Source organism: Budorcas taxicolor, chromosome 5 (assembly GCF_023091745.1).
Source record: "Budorcas taxicolor isolate Tak-1 chromosome 5, Takin1.1, whole genome shotgun sequence".
NCBI classification, from domain to species: Eukaryota; Metazoa; Chordata; class Mammalia; order Artiodactyla; family Bovidae; genus Budorcas; species Budorcas taxicolor.
This window is the reverse complement of record NC_068914.1, coordinates 142,601,409-142,618,308: the sequence shown is the minus strand read 5'-3', so window position 1 is coordinate 142,618,308 and position 16,900 is coordinate 142,601,409. Positions and strand designations below refer to the sequence as shown.

Here is a 16,900-nt window from a genome sequence, read left to right as displayed (position 1 = left end):
ACCTGGAGTGGGTTTTGAAGGATGGAGAAAGACAAGCTGAGCTTTACACAAAGCCTGTTTTTTTTTTTTTTTTCCTCTTCGGTTATATTGATTACCTTTCTTTTATCGACACACAGAATAGTCCTGCTTGTTGGATACCCTTTAACCTTTAGTGGTATTTGATAAAGAGAGTGGCAGTCAGAAGACTGGGATTTATGCCCATTACTTATCTCTACCTAACTTCGTTTAAGACCCTATCTTTAATCCGTTTTATTGGTCAACCAAATGAATAGACTACAATCAACTTTGTCAAGCTCAAAAAACTGTTGAAAGGACCAGATGAGATAATGTATGTGAAATAAGATTTAAAATTTATGAAACAACATGAGTTATAATGGGCATTTCCTATGTGCCAGAAATGGTTGGGCACTGGTAATAAAAAATAGTCCTTTGTGCTTGTGGTCTAGAAAACGAACATGTCGATACATATTAATTCATGAAAGCAAATGCTATAAGAAAGTTTTGTTTGTTTGTTTAATGCTGGTAATATTGCAGAGGACTCAAGTTACTTTATTGGGGAAGAGGGGAAGTAGAAGAAAGGGGAAATATCAGGGAAGATTTGTGACAAGATGCTATTTGAATTGGACCTTGGATAAATTCAGTATATGTTCGGAGGGATGGAAAAGCAATCAGCCTGAGCAAAGGCACAGCAGTGTTAAAATGCATGACTTGGGAAAGCCAAGAAATTCGGTGTCATTAGAACACAAAAGTTCATGGAAGTGGAATAACCGGAAAAACAGGCTCAGCAGGTTCTGTGAAGTATTAGCAATTGTATAAGTGTCAATATGGAAACCCATATTAACCACTGTATAAATGCTAATATAGAAAAATTATTTGATTCCAATATTCAGTTCAGTTCAGTTCAGTCGCTCAGTCGTGTCCAACTCTTTTCGACCCCACGAATCGCAGCATGCCAGGCCACCCTGTCCATCACCATCTTCCGGAGTTCACTCAGACTCACATCCATCGAGTCCGTGATGCCATCCAGCCGTCTCATCCTCTGTTGTCCCCTTCTCCTCCTGCCCCCAATCCCTCCCAGCATCAGAGTCTTTTCCAGTGAGTCAACTCTTCGCATGAGGTGGCCAAAGTATTGGAGTTTCAGCTTTAGCATCATTCCTTCCAAAGAACACCCAGGGCTGATCTCCTTCAGAATGGACTGGTTGGATCTCCTTGCAGTCCAAGGGACTCTCAAGAGTCTTCTCCAACACCACAGTTCAAAAGCATCAATTCTTCGGCGCTCAGCTTTCTTCACAGTCCAACTCTCACATCCATACATGACCACAGGAAAAACCATAGCCTTGACTAGACGGACCTTAGTCAGCAAAGTAATGTCTCTGCTTTTGAATATACTATCTAGGTTGGTCATAACTTTTCTTCCAAGGAGATTCCAATATAGGCTGCTATTATAGAAAATATACAAGAAACATATAGCACCATCCCTCACCTCTTGGGTGACTGACCTCTCCAGTTTTGTCCAGACCAAGGAGTTTCCTGGGATGTGGGACTTTCAGTCCTAAGACGTGGAACTTCCCAGGCAAAGTGGGATGAGTCAGTCACTGTACTTATCACACAGAAGATCTACAGAAACTTGACCACAATATTCTATAGTATCTCTGGAAATATAGGCAGCAATCCATTTGGCTTGTTTTTTGTAGGAAGCCCTGTGCAATCTTTGGATTCCCTAATGCTTTTCCTTCCAGTTGTTGGCACATGTGCCAGAGTTCATGCTTGCCTAGAGACAGCGACAGACACCAGATCTGTGACTGTGTAAACAGAGCTTATGGAATGCAGTGTTAAGATTTTTATCTGTAACCCTTGACTAACTTTATCTCCTAAACAGAAATCTGAGCTCAAGACTAATCCTCTCTATCTGTTATTAAGATGCAGTGTGAAAATATACTTAATTAAATCCTTGTTATAATTAGCCACAACAACCACCACAAAAAAAGTCGAATTGTGTATCTCTTGTATCATGATAAAAATTGGAACGTTATATAGCATTTGTATATTGTGGTCTTGGATGTTATACTTCAGAGTAAAAATGTTCTGAATGGCTATTGAGCACTTGAAATGTGGCTAGTGAGACTGAGGAACTGAATTTTTTATTTTTAAATCTTATTTGTGTGAACTTAGTATGAAATAGCCAGACATGTCTAGTGGCTACCTTGGACAATATATAAGAGCCAGTTCATAGGCTTCTGCATGGGCTGGAAGTAGTGAAAATATTTTTGGAACACAGAAATTTCAATTTCAGTGGCTGTAGGCGTCAAACTAGAGCATACTGACTAGTAATAGCACAGTTTATTTATGAAAATAAATGTTTGGGCTCCTGAAATTAAGTCAAATAAAGAGCTATTTCCGCCTTTGCTAATGCAATCTATCTGTGATCAGCTTCAAAAACCTATGTGAAGTATTTAAGAAATAAACATTTTATTTTCCAACTCCAGCTGAAATTAAGGCTTAATGATTTCATAAAATACACAATATACATTTATAAAATAATGATTTCCCACTAGAGTTTTTAAGTTTTTTATTTTCAGCTTCATGGTGACAAATCAAGTCAGAGGGCTATCGTCAGAGATGATTATTTCTTATAAGTGTTAATTTAGTCTTTTAAAATGTTCCACTTTTTCCAGTGTCTAAAATTCTTCCTTTGATCTCTTAGGTCTGCTCTGTCCTCACATACCTTTTTTGCCTTTTGCCCCACTATTTAAAATTATCAAATCATTCCTACTTACAATCTCCAGATATATGTTCTGACTTTTCTGTGATAAATACTGGAAAGGGTAGTTTTTTGTCCTCATTCCTTTTTTTTTTTTTTTTTTTTAGTTTTTTGAATGTTATTATTTTTTTTTTTTAATTTTAAAATCTTTAATTCTTACATGTGTTCCCAAACATGAACCCCCCTCCCACCTCCCTCCCCATAACATCTCTGTGGGTCATCCCCATGCACCAGCCCCAAGCATGCTGTATCCTGCGTCAGACATAGACTAGCGATTCAATTCTTACATGATAGTATACATGATAGAATGCCATTCTCCCATATCATCCCACCCTCTCCCTCTCCCTCTGAGTCCAAAAGTCCGTTATAGACAGCTGCGTCTTTTTTCCTGTCTTGCATACAGGGTCGTCATTGCCATCTTTCTAAATTCCATATATATGTGTTAGTATACTGTATTGGTGTTTTTCTTTCTGGCTTACTTCACTCTGTATAATCGGCTCCAGTTTCGTCCATCTCATCAGAACTGATTCAAATGAATTCTTTTTAATGGCTGAGTAATACTCCATTGTGTATATGTACCACAGCTTTCTTATCCATTCATCTGCTGAGGGACATCTAGGTTGTTTCCATCTCCTGGCTATTATAATCAGTGCTGCGATGAACATTGGGGTACATGTGTCTCTTTCAATTCTGGTTTCCTCGGTGTATATGCCCAGCAGTGGGATTGCTGGGTCATAAGGGAGTTCTATTTGCAATTTTTTAAGGAATCTCCACACTGTTCTCCATAGTGGCTGTACTAGTTTGCATTCCCACCAACAGTGTAGGAGGGTTCCCTTTTCTCCACACCCTCTCCAGCATTTATTGCTTGCAGATTTTTGGATCGCAGCCATTCTGACTGGTGTGAAGTGGTACCTCATTGTGGTTTTGATTTGCATTTCTCTGATAATGAGTGATGTTGAGCATCTTTTCATGTGTTTGTTAGCCATCCGTATGTCTTCTTTGGAGAAATGTCTATTTAGTTCTTTGGCCCATTTTTTGATTGGGTCGTTTATTTTTCTGGAATTGAGCTGCATAAGTTGCTTGTATATTTTTGAGATTAGTTGTTTGTCAGTTGCTTCATTTGCTATTATTTTCTCCCATTCAGAAGGCTGTCTTTTCACCTTGCTGATATTTTCCTTTGTTGTGCAGAAGCTTTTAATTTTAATTAGATCCCATTTGTTTATTTTTGCTTTTATTTCCAGAATTCTGGGAGGTGGATCATAGAGGATCCTGCTGTGATTTATGTCTGAGAGTGTTTTGCCTATGTTCTCCTCTAGGAGTTTTATAGTTTCTGGTCTTACATTTAGATCTTTAATCCATTTTGAATTTATTTTTGTGTGTGGTGTTAGAAAGTGATCTAGTTTCATTCTTTTACAAGTGGTTGACCAGTTTTCCCAGCACCACTTGTTAAAGAGATTGTCTTTACTCCATTGTATATTCTTGCCTCCTTTGTCAAAGATAAGGTGTCCATATGTGTGTGGATTTATCTCTGGGCTTTCTATTTTGTTCCATTGATCTATATGTTGTCCTCATTCCTTTATCAGTAGCTTTTGAATAGTTTTGGTTTTGTATTTACAAAAAAAAAAGAAAGCTTTTAAGGCTAACTCATCCCATTAAACAGAGACGGCAATGGCATCCCACTCCAGTGTTCTTGCCTGGAGAATCCCAGGGATGGGGGAGCCTGGTGGGCTGCTGTCTCTGGGGTCACACAGAGTCGGACACAACTGAAGTGACTTAGCAGCAATGGCATCCCATTAAAAGGATCAAAGTAGTAAATCCAGAATATTATATGGTCTAAAACAAGTATTTTAAGGTGATTGAAATGTTTTTAAATGTAAGAAGACTATGGTCTATTTCAGTCTTTATTCCATCCACCACCTTCCTCTCTTCTCTTCTGTAGTAACTTCTCTCTTTCAACCATGTATGTCTTTTAGAGCACTCAGTGGTGTTATTTTTTTAAAATAAGAGAACCATCATTGTGCAGAAACATCACAACTTCCACACCATTGTTTTTCAAACATGTTCATATATAGTGAGCAGTTGAAGGTATTGCTAGATTATTAAGACATGGTGATATATTCAATTCCATTATTCAAACTTATTATTTTTCACGCATATGACATTATTATATGCTTCTAACACATAGCATTACCACTGACTCTTATATCCAAAACGAGTAAAGCCAGTCTGCTAAATTAAGCATAATCGCTTATTTTCTCAGTCTTCTGTTGTATTTGACACATATTTATTTTTTAAATGAGTCATGGTAAAGCAAAAAATTTAGTAACAGCTGTTGTTCAGTTGCCCCATCATGTCTGACTCTTCAAGTACCCATGGAATCATGCCAGGTTTCCCTGTCCCTCACCATCTTCTGGAGTTCGCCCAAGTTCATGTCCATTGCATCGGTGATGCCATTTAGCCATCTCATCCTCTGTTGCCCTCTTCTCCTTCTGCCTTCAATCTTTCCCAGCATCAAGGTCTTTTCCAATGAGTTGGCTGGTTAAGGTTAAGATTTAGAAGATTCTATTTACTTTTTCCATTTACCGAGCAGTCAATCCTAAAGGAAATAAGTCCTGAATAATTTGGAAGGACTGATGTTGAAGCTGAAACTCCAATATTTTGGCCACCTGATGCAAAAAACTGACTCATTTGAAAAGACCCTGATGCTGGGAAAGATTGAAGGCAGGAGAAGGGGATGACAAAGGATGAGATGGTTGGATGGCATCATTGACTCAATGGACATGAGTTTAAGTAGACTGCAGGAGCTGGTGATGGACAAGGAGGCCTGGTGTGCTGCAGTTCATGGGGTTGCAAAGAATTGGACACGACTGAGCGACTGAACTGAACTGATTTACTTTTTATTTAAAATGGTGAAAAATATTATTATTCAAATTTAATCTAAGTGCTCAGTCGTGTCCAACTCTTTGCAACCTCCGTGGGTGGATTCCAGGCTCTTCTGTCCATGGGATTCTTCAGGCACAAAATACCTAAATAAAGTGTTGTGCACAAACATGATTTGAGAACTCTGGTTCAGATTATTCTAAGTTAAGTTACATTGTCAAGTTTCAGTGGGACATGATTTCCAGGTCAGCATTTGCTCAGTTCCTAGCTATGTTAGAATTGTTTTTTAACCATAAAGGATAAATTGGAAAAGAAAAACTGGGAGAGGAGGAAATCAAAACAGTAAAACAAATCCTAACACGGATTCAACTTGATTAAATGGTAGACATTATAATTCTCTTTTCTATTCATTACCTTGGAAATACCTGATTTGAATGATAAGTCAAATATGCCAGAAATATAACTGTCCTTTTGGAAAAATTCTGGCCAATTGAGGGTAAAGTCCAATTTCCTTTGAATAAACAATTACTATATCCAGTTTTCCAGATCTATATCCAGAAAAACAAATCACATTGAAAATAGCAATTGTCTGTTTCTTTGCCATCTACCAAAATAACCATTAACATACAATGTGAAATAATTAGCAAAATATTTTTAAAATAAATTTATTTCACCTTTATCTTACCCTTTTAAATTTATATTGCATTTATTTTATACTGTGTATATTTTACATCTCTATATAAATTAATATACTTTTATTAGGATCAAGTGTTCAAAATATTGTTCCTAATAAAGATATGTAATAAAAAAAAATGGAGGCACCAGTTTACTACTAAATAAGTGACTTGAGTCATTCAGGTTTGTCTTTATTTTCTCCGTGGAGATTAACTTTGAGCTTTGTATGTGGTATACAATGAAAGACTATTTGCAGAATTAATATTTTGTTCCTCTTACATATTTTTAAAACTATACTTTTCCATTGAGTCTATTTTTGTACATGGTGGGTATTTTGTGAAGTATTCTCTCCTGGATCATCTAACTTATTCCCAGAATTTTGGTAGAGTTGAATTTTATTATTTCTAAATTACCCGTGATGAATGAGTATCAAGTACTACTTTGAATATTGTTGCTAAAGGCGAATTCATTATTTTCCTTGGGGAAGAAAAATACAGTGTGAAAGAGCAACACTCTGTTTCATCAGCACCACTCCCCTCCTGCCTCACTGTGCCTCCTTACAGTTCCTCAAACTGCTTTTTTTCTTGCCTCAGTGTTTTCACGTAAATAATCCTTCTGCTGGAAAGCTCTTCTCTTCACTGTCAGGCTAACTCACCCCATTCGTAAGGTCTCATTTTAAATGCCACTTTTTTCAGCAAAGGCCCCACTTTTTACTCCCTTCCCCTTACCCTGTACTTTTTCTTCACAGCACTTACCATGGCCTGTGATTCACAAATACACATTCTTGTTGTTGTCTTGGACTGCAGAACACCAGGCCTCCCTGTCCTTCACCATCTCCACACCACATGTTATGCATACAAACATGTATATAATGTCCCTTTGCTTTCTAGACTCTAACCCAACACTGTTTCTTTTATCCAGCATCTAGCACAGTGTCTGGCACAGGTGCCCTTAATACTCAATTCTTTGAAAATATTGAATAAATATTTTGTAAATTAGACATAAGGGAACAGCTGAGAACAACATTCCATAGGATTTCATTGTTTTGTGCTGAGCCATTCTACCTCCCTTCTCCCTATTGCTACTTACCACTTATTAAAATTCTGACTAGTCATTGTAGTATTATTCCTAAAGGTGCAAGAATTGCTATGCAGTTGGGTGACTCCATCAGGATTATACAAACTTTTTCAACTGCCAGTCAGCTTTCCTATAGCAGCCTTGAATGTCTCTTCAAGAGTACCTGATGTATTCTTTGAAATCACAGACCATGTGTTCAACTGAATTGTCATCGTCGTGACAGCTCCAGTATGTTGAAATAGTGGGAGGTGACTGTTGTCATCCAGACACTCACACAAAAATAATGACTTCCTCATTTCAGTCATGTGGTATTTGTACTATAGGCTTCCTCGGGTGGTTCAGTGATAACGAATTCGCCTGCTAATGCAGGAGATGTGGGTTTGCCCCTGGTCGAGAAGATCCCCTGGGGAAGGAACCCACTCCAGTATTCTCGCCTGGGAAATCCCATGGACAGAGGAGCCTGGGGGGCTACAGTCCATGAAGTCACAAAAGAGTCAGACACAACTAAACAACAACAATTTGTACTATACCATCATCTTTAAGTGTGCCCGGCCTTGCAATGTGACTGACAGACCAAGGTTCTCTTCTTGGTCACAACAGATGTTAAATGAAAAATACATGAAGGAGAACCTAGGATAGTAAAGGGGTGGGTAAGGAAATTATATTTATTGTCATATAGTATGTGCCACATGTGGTACAAATAACACCCTTTCATTCCATTCTCACAACAACCCTTGTGAAGTAGGTATTATCCCTTTTTACACATGAGGAATCTTTTTCTGACAATGTAGATTGTCTCTTGAATTTTCCTGTTGACATTAATTCACATTTATTTACTTTCATCCTCCTATGTCAAGATTTTGGCAACTGTATAACCCAAAATGTATACTTTCACTCAATAAATATTAATTTAATGAAATAAGTTTCACAGTACATCATTGAATGATTGAAAATCAGAACCTACCATCCTTCTATCTCAGGTTGCATCTTTTTCTAGCACTCCTTGAAGACATCCTGAGCTAGTGAGCACCCTTGCTGGTTTCCACATTTCCCATTTATTAAATACATACACAATCAATTCATCTTCAGCCCTATTGGACTCTCTGAGCTCAGTCTCCATAGTCTCATTTGTCATTGTGCAGTCACCCAGTCATGCCCAGCTCTTTGTGATCCCATGAACTGCAGCACGACAGGCTTCCCTGCCCTTCACTGTCTTTCTGACTTTGCTCACTCATGGCCATTGAGTCAGCGATACCAAGCAACGATCTCATCCTCTGTCGCCCCCCTCTCCTCCTGCCCTCAATCTTTCCCAGCATCAGGGTCTTTTCCAATGAGTCGGCTCTTCGCATCAAGTAGCCAAAGTACTGGGACTTCAGCTTCAGCATCAGTCCTTTCAATAAATAATCAGGATTGATTTCCCTATTCTAACAGGGACCAGAAAGCCACCTGATGGATGATACATAACCAATGCTCTTAATCATGAAATCACCCCTCCAGCTTCTAGTTAGAATAGTACCAACAGGATTTACCTATCTCAGAGTTAGATAAAAGGGGACTGTATTTCTCCATATAAGGTGAGCTTATACCTTAGGTAAGTAAGTAAAGTCACTCAGTCGTGTCCGACTCTTTGTGACCCCGTGTACTGCAGCCCATCAGGCTCCTCAGTCCATGGGATTCTCCAGGCAAGAATACTGGAGTGGGTTGCCATTTCTTTCTCCAGGGGATCTTCCCGACCCAGGGATCAAACCCAGGTCTCCCGCATTGGAGGCAGACGCTTTAACCTCTGAGCCACCAGGGAAGCTCAGAAATCTTCCTTAATGGTTCTCCTTCACCCCTGCACGAACGGACCAGAAATGAAGAACTATATGACCTTCCTCTCCCTTCTCTGTGAAGGATGGACCTTGGTCCTCATCTATACTCCTGAGAAAATAGAACCTTTCATTTTCTTCTCATCAATTTCTTTATCAACTTTCTCTTCCCTCATTTGATTCCAATTTTCTGGACCTTACTATAGTCTAGATAAAGGCACGTTTTGAAGGAAACAAGCCTGTGGTAGGAGGGACCAACTTATCTATGCCATGTTGCAACAAAGATTGCAAATCTGTAAAACCTCCCTTGCATGGACACTGTCCAACCCATCTACCCTGTGTCTTCAGAATTGGGACGACAGAAATGAAACTGCATTTCTCCGTCTCAAGGGTACATGGTGAGGGCAGTCTCATCCAGCATCATTTCAGGCTTCTAGCGAAATGTGTAGAAGATTCAAGATCCATGTCCCATTTCTCCCTTTAACTCCCACTAGAAAGTCTTTGTTGTTGGAGGAACTGGTTTCAAGAGTATACGATCTCCCCAAAGTGGGTGTTGTCCCAGGACCTTCATAAGATGCTGTAGCAGTAGGAGATACTCTCCACGCTGATACCTGCCACAGCTGCGTACAATTCAGGTACCACCAGCTCTGGTACTTGCAACACAGCCTTGTCATTTGCACTTTGAGCAGCAGTTTCAAGACACGAGTGTAGCTTTCTAAGTGAGGGGCGGCTGTCCTCACTCCAGCGCCAGCAGGACTTCATGAGACCGTACCTGAAAGGGGAACAAGAGAAACTGACTTCCTTGACAAGGCAAATGTTTGAAAAATATGCTTCTTCACTTACAAATCTCAACAAAAGAACCCTACAATTCTGTAATCTATTCATTACCCTGTCCCATACTCTTCCCAGAGAATACTACTCCTTCTCACCTTCCTACATACTGAATCTCTTAATATCTTAACCTTTTTTTATAATAGGAATGACTGATGATTTTTTTCTACTTTTATTATGGAAAACATTGAACACACATAAATGTAGAGAATAGTTACACTAGTCACACGAATAGTATACTAGTTAATACTAGTCAATAGTTATACTATGGGCTTCCCTAGTGGCTCAGTCAACAAAGAATCTTTTTTTTTTTTACATGAATGCAAAGTTTTTTACATGAATGTGAATTCATGTGAGTTCCTTTATTCACTTGAATCTTCTAATCCTATTTCATCACCTTATTCTTTTTCTTTTCCTTATTTTAAAAATTTGGGATATAATCGTTTTATGGGCTTTCCTCAGGGCACAGATGGTAAAGTAAAGACTCCAATACAGGAGACCCGGATTCGATCTCTGGGTCGGGAAGATCCCCTGGAGGAGGGCATGGCTGCCCACTCCAGTGTTCTTGCCTGAAGAATTTCATGGTCAGAGGAGCCTGTCGGGCTACAGTCCATGGGGTCAATGTCATGTTGGTTTCTGCTGTACTACAACCAGTATGACAAAACAGTTTGTTGTTTTTCCTATTACCAAAAACTCTTTCAGAAGTTGAGTGTTTTCATCCTACATATTATGAATTTACATCATTCCAGACTACTGCTATAACTTATCTACCAGTATGAGCTACATTACAACAGGGGAAAATAAGAAGATATGGAATAACATGATTCATACTAATTTCAGATACTGTAATCAGATAGTTCTTTCCATTAGTCCAGGTCAGTTTCTCCCTTTATTATTTAGCTTCCCCAGGAAATGGCCTTAGATAGATGTATTTACCACCTTCAGTCTGTCTTTGTTTCAATCCAGTTTCTAGAGAATGTGTAACACAGTCTGTTATCAAACACTCTTTATCAAGTCTCATTGCCACCCAAGAACAGCAGTTTCCTACCGTTCATCTTATAAAGTCGGCATCCTACGCCCCAGCTTCTTACCACATAGGCCTTGCTTAACAGGAGCCCTCTCCTCCTCCTAAGACAACATCTAGCTATGCCCCAGACATGGTTAGTAACACCCAGCTTTTTCTTTGCTTATGCTCTGCCCGAGGCATTAATATCCTCTCCCTGGTTCTTCTTTGCTAATGGTATAAGTAGGAATTTTCAATTCCTTCCCTTATAACCTGTGTTTCCCATACTCTTTAATGTTGTACCATTAGACTTTGTATAAGATGTTATGTTACTCTACTAATACTGATAACATTTACCGAGAACATACTTATTATAAAAGGCATGGTGTGCTTAGTCGACTATTCAGTCATGTCTGACTTTGCAACCCCACAGATTGTGGTCCACCAAACTCCTCTGTCCATGGGATTTTCTAGGCAAGAATACTAGAGTGGGTTGCCATTTACTCCTCCGGGGGATCTTTTCGACCCAAGGACCCAACCTGAGGTCCTGTGTCTCTTGCATTGCAAGGAGATTCTTTACCCACTGAGCCATCAGGGAAGCCCAAAAGGCATGGAAGGGAAACTTAAAACATGCATTATTTCATTGCAGCCTCACAATTACTTTGAGGTAGAACTATCATTTTACCTGTTTTAAGCTAAGTAAACAACGTAACATATAGGACTCAAGACTGAAATGTGTCTTTTTGACTATGACATGAATCTGAGTTTTTAACCAGTCTACTCATTGCTTCACACTTTCTGTTGATTTTCATGTTCTTTCAGGTATTCCTCATCCAAATATTACATGGTTCAAGATCAGGTACTTTTTCAGTTAAATGTCTCCGCCTATCCCCAGTATCAAGGACAGCCACACACATATATATACCCTACAAGAAATATTTGTCAATAATTTCATTCTAGTATATCCAGCCAGTATCATCACTATCCTATGTGTATATAAGTATATACAGTTATGATTTTTAGCATTTTTAATATGCTTGATACAATTACTGTTTGTATTTGTGGGAAACTCAGGTGCTAGAAAGTTACCTTTTCAGTACTGAAGAATTTACAAAATAACAGCAATTTAAATAGAAATGTATATCAATATATTATCTCCTGCTTTCTTAAAAATAATTGAAGCCTTTCTTATAGTCTACCATAACCTGCTTTGTACTTTACTGTTTATGAAATTCTGCATGTAATTTTTACTTTTCTGCTTCTATGTTAGTTCACCAACTGTCCCTTTCTGCTGGCAATTTGATACCTTCCTTCTGCTGTCTAATTTCTTCTCACTGTCTTTCTTCTGATGGGCTTCCAACAGGCTTAGAACCAGGAAAATTTTTTTTAAGTTAGATATCAAATAAGAACCAGCGAGTAACTGTGGATTTTATGACAATTATATTAGAACTGAAGCTGGTAGTCTCTGAGACTGACATTTATATAGCTAAAACAGTGCTGTACCTGCCCTGGATTTCGTCTGTTTTAAACATTCCAGAGGAACTAAACTTTAACAATGTCGGCAAATCTAAATTTATAATATAGCATTCAGTGGCTGCCTCCATATTGTATATGTGTGTGTTTGTGTGTGTGCATGTATACACACACACACACATACACACACACAAATGTAAAGACACATATACACATATATATGAGCAGATGTATTTTCTGCATAGGTTTGGTTTAAGGTTGTACCTTAGCACATAGAGGACAGCTGAGGATCATCTGAGCCACTTTACAAAGGGCATGACTGATAAAGAGCAAAAAAGATTTTAAAAGCCACTTACATGGTGTGTGTGCAGCTACTGGGTCTCTCCATGATTTGCCCTCTTTGGAGATGCTGTAGGATATTGGTAGGAGGGACTTCAGGATATGGAGGTGCCCCTGTTGGTATGGAAAGAGACAAGTAAGACAACTTTAGAGTCTTCTAGATTATAAACTATAACCAACACTATTCTCCATCCACCTGGGCTAATCGCCTCCAAAAGTAGGAAACCTAATAGGCATAATATAGTTGATCCCTGGTGATCAGATAAGGATATAACTTGGAGAATTTTGGAGAAAGGAGATGTTGGGGGAGGGAGATGTGATAATTTAGGAAAATGGCAAGTCTTTAGGAATGTAACAAAATAAAGCTGAGCGAGAAATAAGATCTGCCCTCTACTTCTCAAACAAGAGAAAGTGCTGCAGTTTCTCAGTCAAATGGATTAATAAATCTAAAGACAACATTTTTATATTTATGCAAGATCAGCCTAGGGGTTTCCCAGGTGGCGCTAGTGGTAAAGAATCCGCATTCCATTGCAGGAAACTCAAGAGATGTGGTTTTGATCTCTGGGTGGGGAAGATCCCCTGGAGAAGGAAATGGCAACCCTCTCCAGCAATAATTTGCCTGAAAAATTCCATGGACAGAGGAACCTGGCAGGCAACAGTCCATGGGGTTGCAAAGAGTTGGACACGACTGAGCGACTGAGCAACTGAGCACACACAAGGTCATCCTTGGAATACTGCTTGGATTTTAAAATATGCCATGGAATTGTTAAAGTCTTGGGGGAAAGAAAGAGGAAGGAGGGAGACAGATAGGGAGGGAATCATGATTTTATAAGACTACCTCAAAAATCAAGCTTGGATTCTGAAAATGTGTCAGCTCAGTTCAATCTTCAGCAATTGTGTCGAAACCTCTTTTCACAGCAAATGCAATCTACCACACAAATAAACATCCTTGCATATTCCTATAGGGGTGCACACTACTTTGGGAACTCTCCTTACCTAGAGTCACCATCTCGTACAGCAGGATCCCAAAAGACCAGCTGTAAAAGGAACAAAGCTGTTTACTTCATTTTTATTTCTGCCTTTCATAAAGATAGCTCACTTAAATACAGAGACCTTCAGTAAGAAACCCATGACACCAATACAGTATACTAATACATATATATAGAATTTAGAAAGATGGTAACGATAACCCTGTATGCAAGACAGCAAAAGAGACACAGATGTATCGAACAGTCTTTTGGACTCTGGGAGAGGGAGAAGGTGGGATGATTTGGGAGAACGGTATTGAAACATGTATAATATCATATAAGAAGTGAATCGCCAGTCTAGGTTCGATGCAGGATACAGGGTGCTTGGAGCTGGTGCACTGGGATGACCCAGAGGGATGGTATTCGGAGGGAGGTGGGAGGCGGGTTCAGGATTGGAAACACGTGTACACCCGTGGCAGATTCATGTTGATGTGTGGCAAAACCAATATAATATTGTAAAGTAAACATAATAATAATAAAAAAATTAAATTTAAAAAATAAAAATTAAAAAAAAGAAACCCATGACAATGGCAGTTAATGGGAATCAAGGGTGATTGGTAGAATAAGCAATGTAGTTACGCCATTAGAAAATATTTCTGTCCAGTCCCCTTAGAATCTAATTTGCCCGAGAGCTCGATTTATGTCTCCTTTCTACACATTAATAGATATTTACTATTATTTGTTAACTATTACATATGAATACATATTATATATTAATAGGTATTTACACATTAATAGATATTTACTCTTATTTGTTAAATGCCATGAGTGCTTATGCAAATGCAGACATATTCACTCAAACATATAAAAATTCCCCTGTGTATCTTTTTCATCTTTTCTATTCCTTCCTGCTGAAATTCCAGCTTTTATTCTTAGTTCAAGGCCAAGCAGGGTTTATCATTTGTCTACTATTTCCTCAGTAGATCTAACTGCCCAAACCTAGGTAAAACATTAACAGAGCAAGTTTTATACATAAATGGAGTAAGTAGTTGCCTAAACAATATGATTTGAGAGACATATGTTTCATTATTCTACAGCATCATTGTGAAATGAGCAGTATCTCCCAAGGGAGTTAATTACTTTCAGACCTCTATTGAAAAGCAGGTATTAGTGAAACAGCAATGAAATGAAAAATCAGTGTCTTAATAGATTCACCACATTAATTGATGTTCTAAATTTCCCCTGAAGCTCCTAACATTCAAGGCTGGTAAGATATTTTGTTTTATACCTACCTGCTCCTCCAAGCAGATGAGTCATATGGTTACCAAAAGTCAATTGTAATTCTTTGCAATCCTGTTTATGCCAATCATACATATAACTATAACTATGCAATCAATTACATACCATGTGGATTGATTAAATATACATGCCAAAAGCCTAAGCTCCCTGAAAACTAGGTTGAATGCTTTGAAAACATTCTCTAAAATCAAGCCGCTAAAAAGAGAGTGTTGTCGAACTGTGTGAGACAACTGTAGAAAACTGGGGGGAAACTAACAATAAATGCCTGCAGTCAAACTGCATCACAATTGTTTTATACAAGAAATACAACATGTAACTTCAGTTAGCATAGCACGTGTAGCCTCTTGGCCTTCCTCTGAAAGACTGATAGATAAATATCCATTTATATGTTTTAAGTTAAAATAAATTGAGTATATAAACACATATATACATGGGCTTCCCTGGTGGCGCACCTGCCTGCCAATGCAGGAGAGGTAAAAGATAGGATTTGATCCCTGGGTCAGGAGGACCCCCCTGGAGGAGGAATAAGCTACCCAACTCTGGTATTCTTGCCTGGAAAATTTCATGGACAGAGGAGCCTGTCAGTCAGATACAACTGAAGCGACTTAGCACAACCCATACATATATATATATATATACGTATATATATGTAAATATATATATTTTTTCTTTTTATTTTAATAGCTCCTAGTTTAAACTTTTCATTAAGTGGATCTGCCTCTTTCAGATAAAACTAGATAAAGAGATAAAACTCTCCCAAATCGAATCCTCAGATATTGGTGTGAATAATCTATTCATTTTTCATTTTTTTCTCCTAATTAAGGCCTCTAATCTAACACAGAGGGAATACTTCAGGAGACACTAAAAAGGATTGCAGACAGCTGCCAAATATGAGCTCTGCCACATAACACACATTTTTGCTTGAGAGTCTGTCTGACTTCAAAGCAGAGACTTCATGCATAGACTTAATTGACAATAGACCCAGTCATGTTCACAGGCAGGAGGACGCTGAAATCAAGAAAGGAGGAACTCCACGGGGCAGGAACAAACCGCACATGTCTCCTTTGATGCCAGCTGGTTTCAGCAGAAGCCGTTCTGGGGCAAGCCACTTGAGAGGTACGACGTGACTGGAGGAGATGGCCCCTCGGGAGTGAACTTCGTAAGCCAGGCCCAGCCCACAGAGCTTAGCAGTGAGGTCACACTGGATCAGAATATTCCTGGCTGCCACGTCGCCATGGAACAGATGCTTCTCCTGGAGAAATTCCTGTCAATGTGAGGTCAAAATGCATCAGCTCTCTGAGGTCGTGGCTTGGGTCCCAGATAAAATGAAGCAGATCCTCGAAAAGACATTTTCTACCCTGAACAAGCTGCATTAATAATGACATATCCATTCTCCCCCAAACTCCCTCCCATCCAGGCTGCCACATAACACTGAGAGTTCCCTGTGCTCTACAGTAGGTCCTTGTTGGTTATCCATTTTAAATATAGCAATATGTATTTATATGGCTGAGTCCCTTTGTTGTCCACCTGAAACTATCACAACATTGTTTATCAGTTATACTGCAATAGAAAATAAAAAGTTTAATAATAAAAAAAATTCACATGTCACTTCCACACAGGTACTAAGTGGCAGTGACCAGAACCTAATATTCTAATTCATAAGAAGCACAATACTTATAATGAATCAGACATGTTGGCATTGTGTTTAAGATCAACAAACTGATACCAGAAATTCATTCTTTAAAAAAATAATAAAAACTTTATTATTTTTTTATGAGTGGTTTTA

General features: G+C 38.7%; 1 protein-coding gene across 1 annotated transcript in view; it reads right to left on the bottom strand.

Moving 5' to 3' along the window:
* Positions 1–9,768: 9,768 nt before the first annotated feature.
* The window catches only part of STYK1 (serine/threonine/tyrosine kinase 1), a 30,422-nt gene continuing 23,290 nt past the window's right edge, over positions 9,769–16,900 (bottom strand). Inside the window, 4 exon segments of the mRNA XM_052641208.1 lie at positions 9,769–9,973; positions 12,865–12,961; positions 13,844–13,884; positions 16,170–16,378. Coding sequence (XP_052497168.1) covers positions 9,769–9,973; positions 12,865–12,961; positions 13,844–13,884; positions 16,170–16,378 — 552 coding nt within the window.